This window comes from Musa acuminata, chromosome BXJ1-8, assembly GCF_036884655.1.
Source record: "Musa acuminata AAA Group cultivar baxijiao chromosome BXJ1-8, Cavendish_Baxijiao_AAA, whole genome shotgun sequence".
Taxonomy (NCBI): Eukaryota; Viridiplantae; Streptophyta; class Magnoliopsida; order Zingiberales; family Musaceae; genus Musa; species Musa acuminata.
In genome coordinates, this window is record NC_088334.1 from 8178545 (window position 1) to 8204428 (window position 25884).

The following is a 25884-nucleotide window of genomic DNA, read 5'->3' on the forward strand; positions in this document are numbered from 1 at the left end:
CGCATACAGCATTTAAAAAGAGATGCAATAGGAAATTCGAGAAGCAATAAGCCACACATGATACATTTAAATTCAATAAATCTTTCAAAATAGATATAGGCATAAGTCGGATGAAGCATGAAATTTACTAGATCAAAGAACTAGTAATATGACCTTATAATCTGAACATTAGTTAGCTCCGAGGGGAAAAGAATCCTTTAATTCCTTTACAGTCTACAGATATGAACAAATGAACATATTATGATGCTTTACTTCTCAGAAACCGTGTAATACTTATCTTCCAAGTAAGTGATTTGGTTGCATAAATGACATCTAGAGATCACAAATGAAAGAGGCAGTACAACTATCCTTGATTATTCATTCCTTCCAAGAATAAGAAGCACGATCAACGATCAAGTAGTCTCCTCGTATGTCTTTTGCAACTCGAATATCATCATCCAGATATATGGACTCAAACCTGCAGGAAAAGTATAAAACTTTTTATTGACAGTGCACATATATCTATATGAAGGCTAAAAAGCTCACTCTGAAACATTATGGCCAAGCTATTCATAAAGAGATTGACAACTTTGTCACGATCTTCATTTTGAAGTTTGGCTCTCTCTCTCTCTCTCTCTCTCTCAAAATTGTGAAAAGTTCTCGAGTAAAACCCCAAAATGGGACTGAAATCAGCAGCTGTTTTGGAATATTGCAACAAATAAAGGTTTCCACATGCTAAAATTTATTGAAAGATTTGTAACTTATGGATGTTTATTAACATAGGGATTTTAGCCTTGTTATATATAGTTGAATCTAGACCTAGCACCAATATTTGATGTATTTATGCATACTTCCCCTCAAATACAGAATGACATTCAAATTCACTCTTCCTGATTCTTGTATATTTCAGAAAATCAAATTGTAGAGGAAAGTGGAGAGAAAATTTGATAAAAATAAATGATATTTCATTTAAAATGCAAAACATATAGTGAATTTTCAAAAAGAAAGGTTTACAATTTGATAGTTTCGATATATGGAAATAGCTTGGTAGCATAGACTTGTGACTCATAGGCTCATATTCTCTAGCCTAACATAGCCTTAAAATTTCAAGAAAATTTGAGGTGTTCAAGAATGAATGCAAGACACTAGAGAAACTACATCTGGCCCTTCTGTCAAGAAATTGTATTTTGCTATTATGAAACAGAATTTGAATTAGTCATTGTAAATTATCAAACATCCATTAAAATGGTCTAAACTAAAATTTAAAGCGAACAGTAGGTTTCATGTCTACCAATGAAAACAGATGGTTAGTGATATATTTGAGATAAAAGCAACAGATAGAAGAAGCTTTTACAATGTGAAAGTGAAGCATAGAACAAAATGCTCACTTGTCAGGGCCATAGCACATCCAATATATTCCTAAAAACTATATAAAATGGTTATAGATTGAATCTGGTAAAAAAATGTAAATTATTACCACATGGCCTGTATGTTCTTAAGATTGGCAACATAACTTTGTTACCCTATAGGGCATGAGATAGTCCTTGTTTGATTTGAATTTCATATGGATATAGGGAAGCAACCACTCAAGAGAAAGCTTACGCACAGTATGATTAAGTTAAGTGTTCATTACATAGACAACACGAATAACAAAAAAACAAATCTTATTAACATGTAATTTCCTTGTAATTGTTCACATTGTGGTTGTTTTGTCTTGGCTAATTGTAAGTATAAACTTTTCATACTTGAACATACAAAAAAGAAATCATAAAAAAAAAAGGCAACTATAGTCAATTACTTGTTTGATTATAAGGGTAAGTTTTTCAATCAAACTCATCAAAAGGTTACCTATATCTATACTCAGTCTCACTTAATGACCAGTTTAGCCAATTACTAACCAGTCAGGAAATGGTAGGGACAAATATGCAGGTAACGGGGCCTAATTCACAGGCCTTGTAAATGCTCAGCAGGTCTTTTCCCCACAACCCCATATAGTGCACTCACCATTGTGTTTAAAGATACGGCCAGAAAAATGAAAATTAGCATATTAAGAGACCAACAGAATTCCAAAAGTCAAAGCAGCATTACTGAATTAGCCTAAGATTTAGATAACCATAGAATTTCGATACTGAATCACATTCATGGATTGGCTGCATATATATTCTAGATCAACATAAAAAATAAAAATAAAAAAGCATAGAATAGGCTGCTGTCCCTTTGCAAAAGCGGTAGTGCATCCGGGCAGGTTTCAAGAAGCCTAGGGTTCAATCCCACTTTTCTTTATGGCCGTCGGTTGCTCGCTGTGTGCTTCTTGTACTCATGGAGCTTATTAGGTGCGTTGTGTGCCTATTGAGCGCTCGTAGGCGCCGCCACCTACTCCTTTTCTCAGTTGGAACCCAAAAAAAAGAAGAAAACAGTTATTAAAGAGTATCACTCACCATCCTTGTCCAAAAGGGGGCAGTGGGATCTCCCAATTGCTACCTCTCAAAACGGCACTGGTGAATCTGCTCCGAAGTCGAGATATTTGATGAGTTTCACAGAGTTCCCATGAGAATCCAAAAAGAGGTACGAATTTACCTAAAGTTGACTCTTTGGGGCGGCGCAGCTTCGATGGAGGACCGCACGAAGAAAACCCCTGAAGGAGGGAAAGTGATCACATTGTTCAGCGACCTTTTCTCCACATCGATGACCTGGAGAACGTCGCCGGTGCGGGTTCCGAAGAGAGGGGCGTTCTTGATGATGAAGAGCTGCTCCTTCTCGGTGGTCCAGAGCATCCGCCACGTGCCGGAGAGGGATGAGCCGGTGGTAACCTGACCCCTCCCCAGGGCGCCGAGAGCCTCGACGGCGGCGATGATCTCCGCCCGCTTCCGCGGGTCGGACTGGGTTCGGAGGCCTCTTTCTTGGTCGGCGATGAGGGCGAGCAGGTCGGCCTTAGCTCCGAGAGACGGGCCGGAGCTCGGGGGTCGGGCTGCGGCGCAGCAGCCGAGGGCCGGGTTGGACTTTAGTATGCGAAGGGAGGATGGGATGGCAGAGGGGCGGGAAGAAAACGGGGATGACATCGCCATGGCCGGTACTTAAACAGGGAGCGGAGATGAGTTGGGAAGGCAATGAACCTGATGGCGGGATCACTTTAAGAGCCCACACTTGTAGACCACACATCTCCTGTGGCATTGGTGAGATGGTGAGCCGTATCTTCTCGCATTCTGATGCATGGAGGACAGGAAACATCACCGGCCGACGTACCCGCGTTTCCCACAGGAACAGGGATGGTCCCACATGTCGATCCTCCACGATTCCCATCGCGCTCCTCCAATAAGACGGCAGAGACGCGTATGGCTTACTTCTTGATGCTCCCTAACGAGGCGTGTTCCATGTTTTCAACAGAATAGGAAACACAATATACCAAATATCATCTCGTTTTTTAGTCCAACTTTTTTAGTTTCTTGATTTTTCAAAAAGCACGTGCAACGCAAATGCTACAGAAAACTAGATTCCCTGCTAATAGATTCACGCTAATTAGTGGTACCCATTACTCGTCTGGCTTACCTGCACCGCGATTGGAAGCAATGCTGTCCTCGCAGGTGAGTTCCGACATCCCCGATCGCTGCCTCCTATCACAAGGTAGGTAGGCGAGACTGATGAGCACAAATGAATAGGTAATATTGCATAAACTGGAAATGTCTCAATGAAACAGTTGCATTCAGGCTTAAATATTAGAGGGGAGATTACCAAAACATAGGGAGTCTGAATTATTGAGAACCCATATGCTCAAAAGACATGTCACACTATAACGGACGTCTAGAATTCCATGTTTCATTAACATTACAGTTCCCTACGTATCATAGAAAGTGCATATATTGGATGCTGGAGAATTCTTGCATGTGGATGCAGAACCATCTAAGAAAACGCCTCAGCCGCTAAGCCTCTCGAGACTAAAGACACTGGGTGATGGAGCATCACGGGAGGCCCTGCAGGAGGAATGAATGAGGTTAGTCAGATGTTTAACATATTCTTCATTGAAATAACTGCAAACCTCAGTTTATGCTATTTTATCTTTTTTGAACGGACCAGGAAACTTCCGTAGGCTTATGCCAATTCTCGATTGGATCAAAGCAGTCAGTACTCGATTGGATCAATCAGTCAGCACAGAGCACAAAGCAGTCAGTAGGCTTATGCCAATTCTTGTTTTTGAACGGAGAACAAAGCAGTCAGTACTCGATTGGATCAATCCATTCAGAAGTAATTTCACAACACAATTTAATTTTCCTTCGCACAGTAAATCACCAAGAAAGGCTGAAAATTCACAAGCCAAAGGAGATCTCATCCTACACTGGAGAAATCAAATATAAGAGTTTGAAATTCTCTCCAATTTCTGGAGGATCCCGATCTACCTCCAATTCTCACATCTTAACAATCTCCTTACCTCATCTTAGATCTTAACTGTGCACTTGCATGGGCCCTATTTGTACGTGTGACACGGGAGACGAGACGAAAGGATAAATATGAATCACAAGGTCAAAACATGGCAGGTTGGAGAAGAGACTGTTATAAGAAGGATGATTGAGATGGAGAATTGGAGAGAACTGGTAGCTCTGAATAGGAGATGCTTCTTTCCCAATAGAAAATGGCAATTGATTGCATTATCTTTTCAGACATATGATAATGACATGCATGGATTGTGATCATTTGCAACCTTGCATTATATAAAGTGGTATGAAAAATTTTCAGCAACTAGTTTCGTTGTACCTGCCAACTGAAATTTTATAGCTCTGACTACCTTAATTCTTCTCTGATCTGCTGCTTCTGGAAGTTACTGCAGAAACACCTTGTTCGATACACTGAAATTGGATATATCCAAATAGGTTACTAGGATACAGATGTCATGAAATGACAGCAACAATCTTCTCACAAAAAGTACAGTAAACATCTTGTAATTAACTAGCTCTTTCGTGGACATGATACATGGATCCTTTATGATCATTTAACTTTTATAAAGGACAATAAGTATCTTGTCTTCAATTCCACATTAGCATAATATATTATCAATTTAAATGTCAAAACAATGGCAAAGGCATCTATCAGAATGCTATCAGCAGTTCAGAAGATGGATAAAATATGACTGCAGATGCTGGCAAATTCTAAGTTAAACGATAAGGTCTTTTGGTATTATTCCGGATAATAATCATTTCTAGATATTCTTTTCATATACATAAGTATTTGCATTATTATTGTATGAAGATCTTTTGGTAAGCTCCATAACAGTATATACACGTGTATTGTCCATAACAATATAAATACAAAAATTATATAATTAGATTACAAAAGGAATCAAGAATATGATTCACATTTATTGATCACAATTAACACATACTTTAACAGCATATTCATCTTGTCCATTGTCAATTGTAAAACTTGTCTAAAATGACCTAATTTCAAGTAATTTGCTAACTCAACCTAAAATTTTGGCTAAGCCTCGTTTAATTGATTAATTGATTTAATTATTATCCAGTAGGATAAGCTGTTTTCTCATTGTAACTAAAACATTTCATGTTGTTTATAAACATATCCCTATTATGGTATGTTCTGTACCTGGGCTCTCAGTTGTAAGAAAAATTTGTAATGATCCAATCTCCAGGTTCAGTGGGACTTGCGCCAAATAAGTCCAGCAAATACTCATAATGAATCTACTGAAAACTTATAATACATGTGAAATCATTTCCATTTGTTGCACCATTATAGTGTTTCAAGATGTCTTCCTACCTGAAGAAGATAGCTATGGAGCCGATCCAATGTTTGAGGGAACGTTGTGGCAGAGATGTTTACAACAGTCATACCCTGCCCAATGATCAAAGGTAACATGACAGAACAGACATGACTAAGAACAAAATCGACGGCATCGTTATTTGAACACTCCTTTATTTAAAAAACAAAAAGCCAACTGCAAACAACAAAAATCAGAATAGTTATGCAACAAAATCTAAATTTAGGCTAAACCAACCATAGTTTTAATCTTGATAAGAATTAAAATGTGAAAATTAATATATCATATTTTTATTCGTTTTATGGGGTTGAAAGGTACAGATCATCTCTACAGATGATAAAGGAAGCGATAGATGACCTATAAAGACTGGCATGCAGTTCACAGGAGAATCTATATCACTAGACCGTGAATATTTATCCTACGAAAACATGAACCAACTTTAGGTAGATCCAATACTAACAAAAACACACACTTAACAACATCTCCACCGGTACAACAGTTCATTACAATCATTCGTCAAACAGAACTTCAGTTTAGGCTTTTGCTATGGCTGGTGTTGTTGATAGTCATTAAATAACCTATTGTGTTATTCGAACCAGTTAAACTAGATCACTGATCAATGATTTTTTTACATTACTGCACAAGCAACCATGCTTCAACTTAGCTTTTCGAATTATGCTTCTTGACATATTCAGGGGCACACAGAAAGCCAGTAGGTGCTTAAGTTGATATTAACAGCATAATAATATGTTTTTTTGTTTAAAAATTTAGAAAATTATCTTGCAGCAGTGATTTTGTGATGCATGACTATAATAGTGAACAGAGATAAGAATCAATAGCAGAAATGAGGTAATCTCAATAAGACCACAAGCCTGTTATTTTCTCTCCGGATAAAACATTCACATTTTTCCATACAGTCAACAATTTATTAAAGCATAGTACTTCATTTGCCCAAGGGCCTACAGACTGAGAATCTTTTTTCTCCTTCATTACCTATATTATATGTAAGCAACAAGTTGCTCTTTGGAAATTATGCAGAAATCTTGAACACAATTCTAGAATATCTTAGATAATAAAACATTTTTTTCGGTTGAGAGATTTAATTATCAACATTGCAGCTATAATTAATAAGAAAGAAAATGGTTACGCTTATCTTTCATCAATGTTTCTCTACATATTCCTTCCCCATTTTTTTTTTGACTTACGGTATACGAGAGCAACTTTCATCTTTTGATTGCCAGTCAATTAAAATCACTCATTCATAAATGGGACTACATTAGTGTCAACTAACAACAAACACTTCCAAAAGATTTTCCATGCCCAATAACCAAAGCAAGGCAAGCACAAAAGTTACAGCTGAAAAAAGGTTGTGGATGAAGGAATAAAATCTTAAACTGTGGATATTTGGGGCATATTGGAATATTGACAGTAGTGAAAAAGGGAATTCTCAACAGGATCGCTTTTGTCAATTCCAATTTTGGGACTTGGCAACAAGCCCTAGTGATGCACATCACTAATGGTAAGGAACTCCATTCCAAAGAAAACACAATCATCATAGAGCTAAAAAAATCAAATTGAAATGCCGTCTACAGGAATCCTCGTATCCTGGCTAAACATTTTATTTGGAAGCATTAAATTAAGAGTTCAGCTTCCTTTTGAATATCTTCCCTACATTAGTTGCTGTCAGTTTATTTCATTGAGCTATACTTCTCCAAACTTGCTAAGTTGGATTTTTCATTATGCTATTTAAGTGTACTCTGTGAAGTGTGTGTCAACTTGAATAAAATAGTTACAGTTTATCTACAAACTACCATCACTCACTTTAGAACCTTGTCAATATAAGCAATGTCATCTTCAAAAGCCAAAAAAAAAAAAAGGTTTACCTGTGACTCAAAAGAGCAAAGATATTCCTGAATAATTTTGAGATTGCTTATAAGCTTATTCTGGTCCTGCAAGATAAGGAGAAAAAAGGTTGCTCTTTGTCATAGCCTCTGACATGACAAGATAAAAAAAAGATCAGAAAAAATACATTGTTCTAATATCTGGTTTACATGTTCAGCTGTTTAAGTGGATGCAATCATTTTCATGCTACAGTGTTGCGAAAGCATATTCAAATGATGTAATTTTCATATCAAAATTTTGGTTGCATACATTTGGATATATATTTCCCTTCTTCCTTTAAACTAATTTTTTACCATCATATTCTTGTTATTATGCCATGAATGATATCAGATAATCACGTAACCCCTTCACCCATTTGTTACTACTTATCATTGAATGACTTTCTTAAATGAGCTTGTCAATCATCCTAAACTAGATAAATTCTTAATTTGACCACAGTTACCTATTTATTATCTTAAAAGTCAATAACACATCTATATTGTATGCTGGTCCATTCCACACTAAATGTGAAAATTATACTAGAAAACAAGAATTAATAACTGGTCCATTCCACACTAAATCAGCAAGACAGGTATGGTACACCAATGACAGCTACAGTAGCCAGCCACCAATTAAAACAAAGACAGAAAATATTGACAATTTATTTTGTATGCATCTGTGTGTTTGTATAGATTCAAATAATACCTACTGAGGACTGCAATCCTGACCTGCTGACACAGGCAGCTACCAGGAAGTAAAGGGAAGAAAAACAGAGAAAACAAAGAAAAAAATTGAGGATATGTGTGTATGTGTGAATTGAAATCATATTTATCGAAGACACAAAGTGAATCTCCTTGTCTTCTTACATGAAGTGAGTCTCCTCATCTTCTGCCTCTTATCTGTTTGCCTTGTGGGGGGGATTAAAGTTGCCACCACAACCCATACCCATATTCATTTTAGCCCTAATCCCTCTGAATCCTCAAATTGATTTAAGATTGTAAGACTCAGAAAGTGCATCCAACAAATTCCCAAAGAAAGCTCTGTATTATGCATTTTAAGACAATGAGTGGTACGACCAGTGTAAATGCTAGTCCAGCCTTGGACCACTAAATATTGCATGGTACAGATCAAGTGGAAAATACTTGTGTGGAGTCCATGTAAAGTGATACCAAGCCCATAAGCGGAACCAAATATTACTGTAGTTTGCTTTTGATTTTGTTGTGTTTACATAAGTAGGTCGTGAGGAAATCATCCTAAAAGTAAAATATTGATTATAAGCATGCCTCTATAAAAAAAAGGTATTGATTGTATAAGAGCAACAGCAACCACTTTTAGGAAGATCTCCTTGTTTTCATAGTTTCAAGAAAAAGGACGGCCGGTCCTCAGCTACGTTCAACACAAGTAAAAGCATGGACCACCACACTGGTCTGTACTGTTTGGTACAAGCATTATGTACCATATTAATGGAATATAAAAGTATAGACCACCTAGTACTAGTGGTATACACCAAACCAAACAGTGTGATATACCTAATGTAATAAGCCAGTATGAGTCCTGTTAAGGTTGGTAAAGTTTGATAACCAGTATGCTCTGTACAGGCTAGTACTTTACCCAGATCTACCTCATTGCTCAGGTGGAACTCCTGATCTCATTCACAAACCATCAGGTGAGTTTTCTGTATAGACATGACATGGAATTGATATCAAAAATATGTAAACCAAAATTACAACTTCCTAGATTGATAATTGATATCAGTAGATCTCTAGCCCCCACATCACTCAGATGTGGTTTTAGGCTTAGAGGGTGGATTTTGAAGATTTGACATGTTGTATTGGAACCATTGAACTATCATGTCTTGTTTCTTACTGAATTATGATGTATTGTGATTATCATGTTGACTCATAACTCATAAGTATCATATTTTATCTTTTATTTAAATATTATGCTCATGATATGTTATTAAGATTTTGGACAATACATATAACCATGATGCATTCTGTAGATGATAGATTTTTTATATAATAATTACCAAAGATGATATCTTATTTTTCAAAACCACCAAAAACCAAACAAGTCCTATTACCAACAACTATATCGAGAGTATGAACACTTGCCATTGCACCAAGAGGGGACCAGTACAGGATTGGTACACAATACAACAATCTTCAAGTAAGAATCAAACTAGAACCACATAGCAATTTACTGTAGATTATGTTTGTTATGGAAGTGCACCATCTCTAGCTAGAAAAAATTATAGTTGCAATGTAGTCTGAGCTGCAAGATATGTTTGCAAAGCAATAGTGATGGTAATCTATTATCAGCTACCTTCTGCCAGTTAAAACAGAACAGGTAAAACATAATGTGTTACAACAAAAGCAAGTCATGCCATTCACCTGAACTAGGCATTTATCTTTAACTGTTCTAGTGGTAATCCATTCCTCTAGCAGAGCCTGACCAAGTAAGAACATAGTTATATCAGAAACATGTTACTCCTCCAGAAATGATCATAACTATAGCTACCATTGCAGGAAGCCACTGAAGGTTGCAGTTATTAGTAATCTTTTCTTATTCCTAATGGCCAAAGAGAACAACAACAAGCGTAGCAGCATGTGGAGTCGAAAATTGTTTCGAGATTATATTGTTGAACTTGATGCAAGCGTTGAACTGTTAAGGAAAAAATAGCTGCTTGACTCAAGAATCGGTCTGTCCATTGCTGACTATTCAATCATGTGGTGGTCAAATAAAGCCAAAAGAAGTCCTTTAAACTTCTTAGCAGTCCAATGACTGCACCACAAGGATCCATCCAATTCATTTCAAACTTAGAGGTACAAAATGTAGTAATACATAAGTCACCTGTTTTCGATGATATTTTGCACCTTCTATTAACAAACATTATCAACTGAAACATAAAATACTGCAGATAAGTACATTGCCTGGCTGATAAAAAGAAAGATGAATACCAGCAATTAATATGTTTCCTCAGCTAATTCAGAATTTGACTCAACAAAAGACTCACCAGAAGTTGAAATCTTCACTGATGAATGGTGGTTTGTTAAAAGACATTTAGAAGGCATAGCATTTGACATAACATATTCAAATATTTGACATTCAATTCCATAAAAAAAAGTAGATGAAAACCCAAAAAGAAAAGCAAGGTTTCCACTTTATTCTTCGTAACAAAATCAAGTCAATGGCTTTATACAGACAACTTCAATTACTTGAATAAAAACAAAACAACTTAAGAGTTCCCACATGGAAATATAAATAAAAATATCAGACTTCCAAGAAAACCTATAGATTACTTCACAAGCATGAGACTTGCACCCAATTAGTGGTGTCATAAGCTAAACCTAAAAAGAGAAGCAATATAATATAAATTAACAACCATGAGCAACTAAGATACTAGTGGCTGTGTAAATGCACAAATTTACAGTAATTCCATGTTTTCCTAGATTGATTATTCACATCCATTTCGGATGGTCCTAGTTGGAATTGGTCGGTCTCAATCCTATCCTGGCCATTTCACGCCCCCCTTGCTGCCATCACTCATAAAATCCATGGAAATCAGTCAGGATTTAGTGACAATCTAGCAAATTCCAACTAGGGATCAATGGGCCAATTGCTTCTAGCAAGATCCTGGCAATTAACAAAAAGGATGGCAGAGGATGAAAATATGAAAGGAAGAAAAAAGAGAAAGAAAAGGAGGAAAAAATTTGAAGGGGTTGCATATAACCACTCATGCCACTCATTGACTGTTTTATGATCCATGACGGTTCTCACCACTAGCAGGCAACTGCTTCTAGCTACCTCAGAACTTGAGAAAAAGAATGACAATAAAAGAAAGTGAGAAAGAGACGAGCCAGCCTTACATGTTTTTAGAAGCATATGCATGCATGTGCTTTGGATGGTGCACCGTGAAGGAGACATCCAATGCAACAAGCCAACAACTACCATAAACCCACACTACAGAAGGGAAGCATCTACTGTTAAACAAATATTATTCTGGTTAATTGGCAACCAATGAGAAATTATTGACTTCAACAATTCCCTAAAATGACAGAATGTTTACACATCAAACCTATGTTTCTGAAAGTTGCACATATGTTCCTGAAATGTCAATTTGTTTCCTTTTCCAATAAAGAGTAACAAATTGTCAAGTTGACCCATGTACCAAAGGAAAAACCCAAAACCCAAAAGAACAACTGAGGAAAGCTTTTCTTATAAGAATTGAAGCAAGGATCTTTATTACAATAACTTACTGGAGCACACTGAAATCAGAATTGTAAGGTTAGGTTATAATGCTTAATGATAAAGAATCTCATAACAAGTTGAGTAAGCATGTCAAGTTGCAGGAAAGTGAAAAATAGAGAGTTATGTATTACTTGTTAATTGTATCATGTTTGTTGATTATTACTGATTGCTATAATTGCTTATTCTCCAACATCAGTATAATTCTGGGCAGCTTATTATATTTTGCTTTATTTATAACTTTTTATTTAACAATGCATCAATTCTTCCTAGCGAATATATCAATATTTAGTGCTTCTCATTCACTATATTATCAAACATGATATGGCAAGTTACAGGCTTACAGCAAACCCCTTCCTCATCGAAAAAAAAAAAAGGAAAAAAGACACACACAAAAGAGAGAGGAAGAGGGAGAGAGGGAGGGAGAGAGAGAGTGAGGACACAGTCCTAACTATGTAACATAAGAATAAACAGACAATTCTATAATGAAATCAATGATAAACTAGATAGACGAATCAAACCTCAAACCTAGTTAGCTGTTATCATACATGGCATCTAATAATGTACAAACAGCAAACATTTCCAACACATAGCCAATGATAAATAAGAAAGGAAAAAAGGGAAACCTTGTGATCAAACTCAGACATCTTCAGAACTATTGGTACGATTATTGGTTCAGTAGCTGATTTTTCTTTTTTGTAAGAGTTACTACTTTGTAACTCTGAATCTTTATGAACTTCGCCTGAAATTTCATAAAGAGCATTAACAGAAAATAACATGGAAAATTGCAGATATGGAAATTTCTTCTTTTTTTTTTTTACTTTTGTCTATACCTGTGAAATGACCTTTAAGTTATTATCATGGAACTCCTTGTTAGATAAGATGTTATAATCATTATCCAGAGTTAAGATACTTATAAACTAATGAAGACTAATGAGAAAACCTTGAGGTCCAGAAGCAATTTCTGCAACACTAGTAGCTCTTGAGCAATTGGTAACCTCAGTTTGAGAAGCATCCCTCTCATCCACAGTTCCTTCAGTTACTGAGTAGGTCATAGTATTCTCAGCATCACTTGCAGATGCAGACTGGGTCTGTTCAGTAGCATTATCTAGTATATTTTCCACTGGTTTCGCAGAATCCTCCACCAAAGTTCCTGATTCTCTGTCTTTTGTATGGGAATCTTTATTCTCCTCCTCCATTAGATAAATACTTGGATCCAAGTGTATACCCTGAAACAATCAGGTAAGACAAGAACACAACCAATTGTAAAAAATGAATGAACTAGTAGAATAATAAAGAGAAATCGAACCCTGATTAATTTGGAGAACTCTTTGAATTTTAAGCAATTTCATTTTTTATAAACCAATACCTGATAAATATAATTAAGTTTTCACTTCAAATGACGAATTTGTCAAAGTGTCATGATACAACAATCTGAAATCTAATTAGATTACTTTCTCTACTAATGTGTGCTATTTTCAACATCACTGGATGGTTTTATATACCAACAGCAAACGAAATGCTTTAGTTGCAGTCTGCTCAAGAATTGACTTTATTAGATTACAAAATAAGATGTTCAACGGGAGACAATTAGATCCACTAATTTATTTATGATTCGTAGATCAGCCTGTTAGAACCCTTGCAGATTCTAAACTTGGGGTTGATCTCTTTAGGGGATCGGCCTCCTTGGAACTCTATAGGGGTTCCTCCCTCCAAGTTGTTGCTCAAAGGCTGCAGAAAAGATTCATCTATTGCTTGTGAAAAGAGGAGGAATACATGACTATTTATAGGGCTTCTAAACCCTAACTCCTAATAGGATTCCTACTCAAGACTCCTACTTCTAACCAACTCCTAATAGGACTCTTACTTAAGACTCCTATTCCTTTACAACTCCTAATTCTTAAGACTCCTATTCCTTTACAACTCGTAATTCTTCTTTAAGAAACAACCTCCTAACCCTAGCCGATCTCTTTACCTCTTTAATAGGGGTCGGCTTAGGTAGGTTTTACATGAATGTCTCTCTCAATTAGGACTCTCCTAGCTAGAGTCCTAACAGCCAAGTTGAGTTATTATTGGTCATAGCCAACCCAATTCCAGCCGATCCTCAACTGAATCAGCCAACTTTCAGCTACAAACTATCAAAGGACAAGGATGAGGACGGCTGTCATAGGAGAGGAAGAAAAGCAGTTTGGCGCAGATGTGAATGGGGAAAGAGCAACCTCTAAGGCCACCAATCACCTCCATGAAATGAATCACATGCCAATGACTGAGAACACCACTTGTTGCCACTGAATTCCCTGCTTTCTGCTGCCACACTTGCTGCTTGCCATTGACAGCATGCAAACATGAGAGAGGAGCGAGGTGGGAAGGGTTGGGACTTGGGAGTTACTTAAGCTTGAAAATTGAAACACTTGCAGGGGTGTTACTTCTAAACTTGACATGATAACAACCTGAATTGGGGGAACAAGGTTTACTAAACCACACATACCGGCCATTACAAACAGGTGTTAATAAATCTGACAGCCAACCACAATGTGAATCACATGATTTCATCCAGTTTGTATTTTGTAACAATATCATGTTTACCGCATAGCTCACCATACCAAACTTACTAGATGGTCAGCAGGCTATTAACAGTACTAGGCGGTAAACAGACTGTTGCATACATTTTTATTTTTGATGGTTGTGGTAGATGTCCTTTTTTCTCTCTTTTTCAACTTCTCTTCCTCTTGGGGGCTTTCTCTCACACTCTCTCTTTCCCCTCCTCTCCATCACATCAACATCGTCTCCACCTTGTCCATGTCTGCTGCCACCTCCTATTCAACCCCAACCCCCCATCCCTTTACCATTTTTCCCCCTGGTTTTAGGTGGTACCAACCCATAGCATTGATACATTGATCCATAGTGTTTTTTTTACCAGTCCAACCACCAACTTGTATCAACATTGGACCAAGATTTTAAACTTGATTGACAGAAACTTGAAATTCATATGATGTGAACATACTTAATCTAGAAATGACATATACAATAACAACAACAAAGCCGTGAGCCCCGACTATTTGGGGTCAACTACATGGATCCTTCACTGTCAGTGAGATCTATAAAAAGTTATAACCAGAAATGACATGATTAATCAATTTAAAGAATAACTACATATTAATCTTTTAATTGATGCTAACCAAGGATTTTAATTTCGAATGATATCGCTCGTAACGGGCAGTACCGTCGATTGGGGCTATTTCCGCCCCGTTACCGCCTGAAATCGATCGGTAACGATCGATTTCGACCATCGCTGCCCACTACCGAGCAGTATTAGCCGAGGGAGAAGGAAGAAAAGGGAGAACCTGGAGATCCGACACCGCACTCCCTCGACGATCCCGATCTGTCGTCGCCCTCCCTCATTGGACGCCGCAGATGAGATGTCGCCTCCTCTTCGTTTGAGGTAACGAGACCTCGGGGTCGTCGACGAGTTCTCATCCGCGCAAGGAAAAGAAGCCTCAACAACGTCGCCGAGGCTTCGCGAGGAGAAGAAAACGAGGTTTCTTCTCCCCACGCGGGGAAAAGAAACGAGGCAATGTTGCCTTGATGACGTCGCCCCATTTTTATTTTTGAATTTTTTTATGATATATATATATATATATATATATATATATAGACTGGTATGATTATACCGTACCGTACCGAGCTAAGCTCGAAATGTCGGTACAGTACGAAATTACGAATGCAGATGCTAACCTGAATTGACATAATTTAAACAAATACGACCAACACAACCCATCAATACCTCTAGACACCATACGTTGCAAAATTTTCAACTTTTAGGCGAGAATCTTCTTCAAATTAACTTTAAATTACAACCATTTGATCCTCACATCTAAACTGTCCATTAGCTTGAGCCCCATCCCATGTGAAAGATCAGACTCATACAATACTCTTGGCCAAATAACCATTATAATAATCAACGTATTAGAAACCTGCCAGACCCGCATTCTTGTAAAATCTTTCACAGAGCAACAGGCAACAGGGCATATATCTGGTGGAACTTAGAAGTACAGACTCCATATGCTATTGTCATAAACTAGTATGTCCTGTTTAAGACCTACCATACCTCAATTATGATAGGCTTCCCATCTTTCATCGCCTTCTTCAGATCACCAGCCAAGCCTATCATCAAGGTAAGCATATTTAGATGAGCAAGAGGGAAAACACTTGATTAACAAGTTAAAGCAATCTTCTTTATGCATACTGTGCATTTTACAGATACCAACTTGGACTTGGATTTTACAGCCAGGAAACATCACTACCTACCTTTACGAACAATTCTGCATTCTCTGCAGAACTCTGTTATAAGCTCTTCAGATGAATCAAAATCTCGAACCCAGACTGGTGTAGATGTCAATGGAGCACTGCAAGCAGTATCAGAAGAAATAATGTTTTAAATGTTCTAAAATATGAAGAGCAAATAGTGCACGATCCTGATGCCTTATTATTTACATGTGATCCAGGTGATTACACAAAGTATGATAATGCAAGAAAAGTCAATATGAGTGACTACAACAAAGAGAAATTACAATACACCATACTGCCATAAATAAAAAAGTTTCTAGAAGGGAAACAACGATATCTTAACTGTAGATGAAGTGCCTTTTGACTGGCGTTTCATAAGAGCTCTCTTTCTTGTCTTTTTTAAATATTTCAACTTCATATACAATAGTACCTCACAGAAGACACAGCATATGAACCGAAAAAGAAGATAGATAGAACTCTAGAAGTACATAATTAGGATACAAACCTTTATAGTATTAAGTATTAACATATTATATAAAGCAATAATTCTACCAAAATTCAAAAATCATCTCCAAACAGTAAAACATTTAAACTCATCTTTAAATTACCATACAAGTTAGAACTCTTTCATATTGGACACTAAGAATAGACATTTTTATAAACAACATTTGAACTCATCCTTGAATCACCATGAAAGCATTATATATATTATAATATCTCAATCAATCTTCCGATTAAGTAGTCCTTTCCCCACAAAGTTTCACCAATAGTGTAGTTAAATTTTCGGCTGCAAATAAATGGAGTATCTCAGTTCATTGATAAGGTGTCTAGATTTTTAATGTGGTTATGAAAGTAGATAGAGGTTAATCCTCTACAAGGTGATTTCAAGTTTGGTGCCTGGCAAGTCTCAACTTTCCCAACATTAAGCAAATTGATGTTCAAAAGTATAATATGGGTATGCTGTAGTTAAGCTAATATCAAATGGACTGCAGTTAAACTAAAATGATTTCAGAATGAAAAGAAAGTGCTAGTGGGTCGTAATAGTCAGTTGTTAAGACAGTTGCATGTCGCTCAGAAAAGTTACACGGTAATGAGGTATTGTTAAAGTGCAATGGATGTCAGATGCAACAAAATAATATCTACTGTAGTCTTATGATGTTATCCAAAGCAAAATTGTAATAATGGTTTTAGGCATCGTCCCATTTGAGACTAAAAGTTCTGATTCATGTCCCTCACTAAGTGAATTGCTTGAACAAATACATCAATTCAAGACTTCAAGTGCCTAAGGCATGAGGCTCCCTCAAGTGACTACTTTAGTAACCGATACAATTCTTACAGATTCAGATTTCAGTATCTAGATTTAAAGCAAAAAAGGACAACAGCAAGAGGATTCATATCAAGCCTGCACCATTCAGTTAACAAACTGGCAAGAACTTTACAGAATTCTAGCATTAAAAATATTGATTCAAATAAAAGAGGCAATATAAATGATAAATCACTCACTCTGTTGATGTGCGCAATAATTCATACACCATATCTGTCTGCAGAAGAAATGTTACAACATTATTCCACGATTTTCAAGTTGTTATCTTAAATAAAACCAAGTTACAATCAGTTATGAAAAAATGACCTGCAAGACATTTGGTAAATTTAGTCTTTGAGCAAGTTGTGTTGCAATTGTCGATTTCCCAGTACATGCAGTTCCACATACAAGAATAACTAGTGGTACTCTTTGGTGATGAAACCTAAAACAAAATGACCAGGAAAAATAGAATAAAGCATATGATTTACAGAATACAAGGAGAAAAGACCTACAGACTTAAACTTGAAAACAAGGACAAATTTAATAGGCAAAAAATGAAAATTATGTTTTACGAACTAAGCACCTTTAACATGGGGCATATTGAATACGAAGTAACATGGTAATTTAATGTCAAAACATTATAATAAGCTTTTCCCACAACCTGAATGACTCTTTTCAAAAAATTGGTTTGCTAGCCAAAATAGTAATTGGAATATGCAGGCACAAGTGTTTAACTTGGATTGTAATACCATGTGACAGACCGATCTCGGGCCAGTACCATGCCATACCAGGTGTTGGGACACTTAGCACAACCTGCTGGTTTGGCCAAGCATGCCAAAACAACAGAAGTACTTTTTGTTTTTAATATTTTTGTAAAAATAAAGCGTCACTTATGCTACTTGTCTCAGGAAAACTTAACATCTAATATTTTATGCACATGTCATGAACAAGCATATGAAGTAGGATAATAAAAACATGATACCAGTAAAATATGTCAATAAAGTAATATAATTTAACAAGTCAAGCAGACAATAATGCGTTAGAACTCAATTGAAAACAATTCATAAATACCCAACAATCATACAGAATATATCAAAGCAAAGCAACTACATAAACCTAAAACAATATCAAGTCACATGGAGGACTAAGAGTGTACCGACAACAATATCAGAGTTGTAATCTTGTTTCAAACAATTTTGAAATTGATCCTATATCATCTCATGTTAGTAGATTGTTTGAAATTGATCCTATATCATCTCATGTTAGTAGCCAGATATCTACTGCATAATGTTCATGAAGTCAAAAGCTACACTTGAGAAATGGGCCTGATCTGGGGTTGGCTAAGCTAAAACAAGATACACACTGGTACCAATCTGTACCCTATAATGAACTAGGCATATCATGGAGAAATGAGAATCAGAACTGTACTTAGAAACCTATAAGATAACTGAGACCAAAACAGAAAAAATGTCTGGAGAATCAGAAAAGATCCTCTTAAGTCTCGAGTACTAACCAGTTACTTTTATTATTTCAATGCCAGTATATTATTCTATAATATCTCAGAAAGATGCACTAATAATAGCATCTAGATGATTAATGTGGATCTTAAATCCATAGCATGATCTTAATGTTTTGCGATTTTTGTAATGGTAAGAAAAATGGTTTCATCCAGGTGATTTAATTTTGGCTAGAAGCAGGCTATGTATTAGTAGATTTGACAAAAAATCACAATGAAAAACTTGAAAATGGTACTCATGCTTAAAGTCAAAGAACTTAAAGACAACAAGCTATTGGCCAGATGAAGCATGTAAATGTAGGCTAACTGCCAAAGTGACATGTAAACATGCAAATAACCATTCCAACATAAGTCAGATTTTCCCTTGATACCAATATAGGGCAGTTTAGACATCAAATTGTCACAAAAAGTGAGCATCCTTGGGCACATTAATCTACATATTTCTGTAGATTAAAATCTTGGTCAGGTACCGATACTGTCGACAGTAGGATAGGTACATCACCAGTATGCGTCAGTGTACCAACACTCAGTACATCTGTACCATTAGTTACTGCCTAGACCGCATAGTGAGAGTGAGAAAGAGATAGAAGAGAGTACGAATAGAAGGAAGAAGCCGATGAGGAGGAGAAAACAGAGGAGGTGGACCAGGAGGATAACAAGGATAAAGACTGACAGGAGAGAAAGAAGAAGAAAAAAAATACAGTTGTGACAATTGTCAAAAACTAAAAAAAGAATGGTACAGTTCAGTACAGGTCTGTTCACCACCAGGTGGTACATCCAATACAATGACTTAACTAGGTGGCACAGCCCATACCGGACAATAATGGGAGAAATTGCTAGTCCATGTCTTGATTGACTGTTGAACCAGTAAATACTGACTCATAACAACTTATATGGATGGTATCTTCAGGTTTCAAAGATCAAACTATACAAGTACAATAAAGGTGTCGGGACATATGCAAAATAGTTCAAAAGCAACAAAACAGACAATGGATATGTCATATAATCATCAAAGTACAGTTACAAATGATGTGCCAAATAGCACATTAATAAGATCAAACTTATCAATTTGTTACAGGGCATGAATCCAGGATATCTTGAATGCATTTGCTGCCCAAAGACTTACCTGGTCATCATCTTATAACGGTTTATGTACTCTTCTCCATAACCCCTTCGCAGCATAAGCTGCATATGGATACAAAAAATCAATTGAAATATAGAAAATGTTCAAAAAAAAGTGGCTTTTCGTTAAAATAGGAAATCATTATCAAATGCAACAGAAACATAAACGAATTCGTTAGCATATTTGTGAACTCTATAGCAGGGAGGATGTTTAACCCATTTAAGCAAGTAAAACAGCTTCAACTTAATTCATTTTTCACTTTTCAGAACTGTATTGAGTCGATACAAGACAATCTTCTCAAGCAAACAAGAACCACAGAAAACTCAGTCATAAAACAGTAAATTCTTATTATTCTTCAGCAAAAACAAGCAGTGAAAACTAATCCAGAATATGTTTTGCACTGTTGATATATAAGTGGGAGCAGGGAAGAAGCTATACATAAATTACATAGCCCAAGATGATCAGATGATCATAGTTTCTACTTTCTATGACGTTTTACAGTTCATATATCAAAGAACAAACAAAAAAATTTGATAAGGTAGCAGGTGATGGATAAACTAAAAAACCTCACTTTGTTTGTCTAATTGATAATATGCTTTAATTGCCAACAAAATTTTAAAAGTAAAGAAAAGGATTAAAAGCTGTGAGGTAATACCTTAAAAAGATTAGTTTCCAGATCAGATTGCGAACTGCAAAATAGTTAGGATGAACAAAGCTATAAACAATCATGTTCATGCTTAAAAAATAGCACATCTCAAGAAGCATGAGTTTTGTAAATAAATTCAGAATATACAGATGAAACCAATAAAATCTTGTTTAACCAACCCAAAGGAGCACACAAACAAAAAATGGACTAATTCTATTTGCCTTCATGTATGAAGACTATTTCCCTTATAAAACTTGAGTTTGACTTAAAGAAGAGGTTTCTAAACAAAGGTACTTAATTAACGTACAACAACATGAAGAAGAAGCCATTGGACACTTAATTATCATCCTTAACAAAAAAAAAGAAAATGCATTTGATGAATGAGGATTCATTTAGATGATGTTCAAAGAAAAATGATACTTAAGAACACCAACACTGAAATGATCAGTACAATAACCTCTCCTTTCCAATACAAGAAGGTAATAGGAAAAGGAAAGGTTTTTTTTATCTTCACAAATATCTCAAAGTGCTAGGATTTACATTCAAAATTTTTCCATCAAGAGAGAGTATGAAGTGCAACTTTTGTATGTTCCCCGACAGGACATACTATCTTTCATGACAACTAAATTGATTGCAAAATGAATAATCCCATCTGTGCCAATGACCCAGGGTTATGACATAAATATCTTTCTTGGTGTCTTATTTGTAACATGAATGTCTATTTCAGGTAATATCCAAAAGCACATCTAAGAGTAGATATAACATCAGAAATCATCTCCATTATAATGCCAAAAACATGAACAATCTAGAAGTATTAATGTCAATCATAAACAACTAAATTGAAGAACATAAATGGATCTTCTTTGGCGTATTGGCCTACACTTGGCATGGGATGTAAGCTTCTTTCATAACAACCACACAAGGTTGCAGCTATACTATCCATACTTGAACAAACAGACAGAATATATCTCTTTCTCTTAATATTGTTCCGTTTAATGGAAAAGATCTAGCATGTTTCTAGTACACCTCAGACTTAAAACTGATGCTGGAGATGGCATTCAACAGATGTGAAATCTTAGTTCTTTTCCTATTTCCAGATTCTGAATGATTTTTTTTTTTTTGGCACACCAATTGTGCCTCAGCTTGCTGTTGGCACTTGCTTGTGTCAAGTGTTAGTGCAGCAAGGAGGTGCCCTACCATGACAAATGGAGTGGCAGTGGCACTATCCCATGCCATCAAAGGACTATTGTGTTCATGTTAAAAACCTCAAATAAAAGAAAACAAACAAAAACAGGTTACAAAAGCTCACTGGCAAATTGATGGAAAAAAGTTGAGGATAGCATACACATCAAGAAGGCTATTGTCTACAAGCAGCTTTTTGAGTTCAAGAGCAATCTTGATAGCCACATGATTAGGAATCTGAAAAGTAGCAATTCAGAGTTAACAAGATTCTGTGCAAGAATAAAAAAAAAGGGAGAGAGACAATGACTAAAAGTGTTTAACAAAAGAAAGAAATTTAAACTAGACAACAAAAACAAATGGGGTGCACTATTGTGAAACAACAAAAACAAAGCTTTTCAAGTATATTTAAAATTTTTGTGCCGCGGACAGCAACTAGACAAAAAACAAAAAGATGTAGTAAAGGAAAGAAAAGCTGCTGCTAGCATCATCCTCCACAAAGCAAAACGACAAAGGATCTATTTATTTATTCAAAACCCTTCAATAAAAAATTAGGATGAAATAGATATTTAAACTTGAAAGTGAAAGCACTAATATATTGACCCACTCATAACAATCATAACAGGAGAACAGAAGCATTGCATCCAACTAGAAACCGATACTGTACTCAATTCTCTATCAAGAAAGGTTCATAACTTCATACTATACTATGCCTAAACAGATACAGAACAAACATATCTGCAAGTTAGAAAGTCAATTTGAATTACCTCAACTAGAATGTCCTACAATTTACCTTTAGTAAGAGATAGCAGTTTAACTTGCTCTAGATCAAATAAGTCATCTAAGGGTCAGCTACCGCACGAGGCCAATGTGGGATGAGGGTTAATATATGTAACCTTATCCCTGAAATCAGAGGCTGTCTCTGTGGCCCATATCTTTGTCACCTAAATTGCAACAGACTAACTTTACTGTGGCACCAAAGCCTGCCCTCTAAATTGTCTCAGTTTTCTGGACAACAAAATTACATGAATATGTCCTATTAGGAAAATTAACTTTTAATTAGAAAACCAGCCTTTTTTCATAAAACTTGATGGACCTTAAAGGCAAGGTTCGTGGTGATGCCCCATACCGAGCGATATATGTGGTACGTACCAGTCTAACAAGAGATTAACACGCGAACCACCTTGTACCGGGCAGTCCATAACATGGGACCCCGTATCAGGCAATACGAGGTCCATACAGGGTGGAACGATCAAAATCTAACCGTTAACGATGAAGGGTTGGGATTTATTGAATTCAAACGATCCATTTAACCATTTAAACCGGATCTAAGGGTTTTTGAACTGATTCTACCCTCTCATTCAACCCCTGTTACTCTCTCAAACTTTTCTACTCACTCAAGCTCTTTTATGGCCAACAGCAATATAGTGATAGTTAGTCATTCTTCTACGAGCTGTAGTATGGTAATCAGTCTTATGATACGAAGCAACAGGTCAATGGCGAAAGTAGAAGTTCTTGCGTTCTCCAACCTTCATATTAAAACATGCCACAATCATATTTGCCTCGGGAGCCGTCTCGAACACGTGTGGTTCATGATAATTAGACAACAACCATCACCACATTGATGCACCAATGACATATGATATATTAGCGTATCATGTCGTGGGATCAATTTTAGAATTGGATCCGAGAAACATACCATATTAATATATAGACACATAGGATCGAGGACCATGATCTACCACCCGTAGAATCCTGTCATTATTTTTGGGGTAGAATCAATCTTATGATACATAATTAGATGACCGTTGGTATCTAGAACTATTAATGTTGCAGATAACCACTGAAAATGATGGAAGTTCATAGTTTCCATCTCCCAAGATTAAGCTTCACCACAAAGGACTGGGTTTCTAAATCTTTATGCTGTATGGTAATACTCCCCAACTTTCACTATCAATATAGTACCAAGATCCAAAAACCCTAAAGGAACCATCACAATCAAGAAAGGAAACAAATCGACAACCGCAACCAGTTAATTAATTACCTTCGTTACTGTTAACATCCTGCTAAGAAGAAATCTGGACAGAACGTAGTAATGATCCGCATTGTCCCCCAGCCATACTTTCACCTGCCAGGCATTAATCAAGGATCAAATCATAACAAAACCGAGATTGAGAATTCAAATCTAGATCGACAAAAACCTCCTCATCTCTTGGTTCGTTCGAGGTGAGAATTAACCAACCTTGACGAAGTCGTACTTGGAGGAAGCGTTTCGGGAGGGCAATCGGGCGGGGGGGTAAGAGGGGGAGGGCTCGCCCTTCTTCTCGACGGACGGCTCTCCGTCTGCCGCCGTCGTCGTGGGAGGAGGAGCCGAGAGGGAGACAGCGAAATCGGACTCGCCCATCCCGGAACCGGAGGCCGCCATGTCGCCGTTCGTTACCTCCTCGGTGACGTCGCGCGGCACATCACAGCCGATGTCGCGATTTTTATCTTTTTGGCAAAACTGCATTGTATTCCCCGTTATCGGTAATTTTTGTATGTATTCCACTAAATTCAAATTCAAGTAATTAATAATACTATATATATATATATATATATATATATATATATATATATATATATATATATATATATATATATATATACATGTCATATGCATTAACTGCAACAAATATCGACTATTATGATGACAATAATAATAAAAATATATTTTTACATCTAATTAGTCAATAATACTGTAAATTATTTAAATTTTTATATGGATAATTAGTATTTACAAGACATATTGTATCGTTTAACAAACATTCATCTATCATCGTCTTAATGCGGTGGGAGAAACTAATATATTTATAATATGGTCACTAATTCATTTGCCATAAGGAAGTGATTATTTATTTTATGAGAGTTGCAACTTGTTGTCATTTAAGTCATGGCCACATGCATGAAACTTATATATTATATATATATATTATATTATATATATAATAATAATATTTAGAATTGATAGCACATAAATGAATTTAACTCATGTATTTTTTTAAAAATCTTTATTTTTAAAAAATTTAGTTGGCACTGACTTTTAAAAATTTTTGTAAGCATATTTTTTTCAAAATAATGATATTATCCTCCTTTAGCTATTGTCACCCTTGTGGAACTCATTCCTGTTTTTACGAATCGTACTAACACACATTGGATCTGTCCTTATATAAGCCACTTATATCGTTCTCACTCATAATATAGACAGTTGTTAGTTTATATCTCATTGGATCTATCCCTACTTTCATAACTATAGCCTCCTTCGCTTGTATTATCATTGTTGGCCTCTTATATTAGTACGAAGAGTGGGTCTAACAAGAATTAGCGAGGATTCATAAAGACAAGGATGGATTCAACAAAATAAAGGGGGAGAGAATTAAATCGATAAATGTCGATAAAGATCTACGAAGGTAAAAATAAGTATGACAAAGATTAGTATATATAACAGATGAAAACAAAGGTGACGATGCATTTGACATATATAAAGGTTTTAAAAAAATTTATATAGAAGAAGTATCGTATGAAATTTCTTTTTAAATTAATTTTTTTAAACTTACATAATTTAACTCTGTTGAAACACAAATTCAACTAATTTCAGGCAATTGGATTTGATTCGGGCGACTAACTACTTAGGTATTTGATTTAAAATCTGATTCAGGTATCTACTTATTTATTTAGATCCATCCGTTTTGATGGTGACCAAAGGTTCGAGTCAATTAGATCTAATCAAGGAGAGAACGCCCTGCGCACTGATTCACAAAAAGATCGAAGGCAAGCTTCCGAAGCAGGTTAGAAAAGCCGTGCGCATTTCGGCGTTCGCCGGAAGCACCGGGAGAGCCTCACCACGAACCCGAACACACTATGCCCAAATAGAAGCTCAGCCAGCAGGGCCTCCTCTCCCGCGACTGACATGTGGACACGGTGC

At 36.3% G+C, this 25884-nt stretch overlaps 2 protein-coding genes across 5 annotated transcripts; both read right to left on the reverse strand.

Annotated features, from left to right (window-relative positions):
- Positions 1 to 102: 102 nt before the first annotated feature.
- Positions 103 to 3333, reverse strand: LOC135587385 (probable plastid-lipid-associated protein 11, chloroplastic). The gene is made up of 4 exons (XM_065078729.1): positions 3223 to 3333; positions 2557 to 3141; positions 2418 to 2483; positions 103 to 457 (listed from the first exon to the last, which is right to left on the reverse strand). Exons 2-4 carry the CDS (start codon positions 3042 to 3044, stop codon positions 358 to 360), a joined length of 654 nt encoding a protein of 217 aa, XP_064934801.1. The 5' UTR covers positions 3045 to 3141; positions 3223 to 3333; the 3' UTR covers positions 103 to 357.
- Positions 3334 to 3615: 282 nt separating this feature from the next.
- On the reverse strand, positions 3616 to 24414 carry LOC103993291 (uncharacterized). 4 transcript variants are annotated; one of them, XM_009413300.3, is made up of 16 exons: positions 24166 to 24414; positions 23968 to 24051; positions 22090 to 22163; positions 20754 to 20787; positions 20102 to 20160; positions 17787 to 17901; positions 17660 to 17697; positions 16178 to 16275; positions 15978 to 16033; positions 12813 to 13098; positions 12496 to 12611; positions 10015 to 10071; positions 7624 to 7689; positions 5740 to 5814; positions 4726 to 4817; positions 3616 to 3947 (listed from the first exon to the last, which is right to left on the reverse strand). In XM_009413300.3, the coding sequence occupies exons 1-15, from the start codon at positions 24346 to 24348 to the stop codon at positions 4758 to 4760; spliced, it is 1401 nt and encodes a 466-aa protein (XP_009411575.2). In that variant the 5' UTR covers positions 24349 to 24414; the 3' UTR covers positions 3616 to 3947; positions 4726 to 4757. The 4 variants fall into 4 exon arrangements, 2 of the variants coding, with proteins under 2 accessions (XP_009411575.2, XP_064934800.1); XM_065078728.1 differs by having other exon boundaries at positions 3725 to 3947; positions 4757 to 4817; XR_010475862.1 differs by lacking the exons at positions 3616 to 3947; positions 4726 to 4817 and adding an exon at positions 9151 to 9296 and having other exon boundaries at positions 5743 to 5814.
- Between the last annotated feature and the right edge of the window lie 1470 nt (positions 24415 to 25884).

What these genes read in the sequence shown, in the direction of transcription:
- LOC103993291 (XM_009413300.3), bottom strand. Translation starts at nt 24,348, where the DNA reads ATGGCGGCCTCCGGTTCCGGGATGGGCGAGTCCGATTTCGCTGTCTCC. An exon ending in GGAAGCCTATCATAATTGAG is followed by an intron (nt 13,099 to 15,977) that starts GTATGGTAGGTC and finishes TGATTGTTTCAG; the next exon opens with GGTATACACTTGGATCCAAG. An exon ending in TTTGCTCTTTTGAGTCACAG is followed by an intron (nt 5,815 to 7,623) that starts GTAAACCTTTTT and finishes ATCATTGGGCAG; the next exon opens with GGTATGACTGTTGTAAACAT.
- LOC135587385 (XM_065078729.1), bottom strand. Translation starts at nt 3,044, where the DNA reads ATGGCGATGTCATCCCCGTTTTCTTCCCGCCCCTCTGCCATCCCATCC. An exon ending in CCCCAAAGAGTCAACTTTAG is followed by an intron (nt 2,484 to 2,556) that starts GTAAATTCGTAC and finishes ACTTCGGAGCAG; the next exon opens with ATTCACCAGTGCCGTTTTGA. An exon ending in CCCCCTTTTGGACAAGGATG is followed by an intron (nt 458 to 2,417) that starts GTGAGTGATACT and finishes CTTTTCCTGCAG; the next exon opens with GTTTGAGTCCATATATCTGG.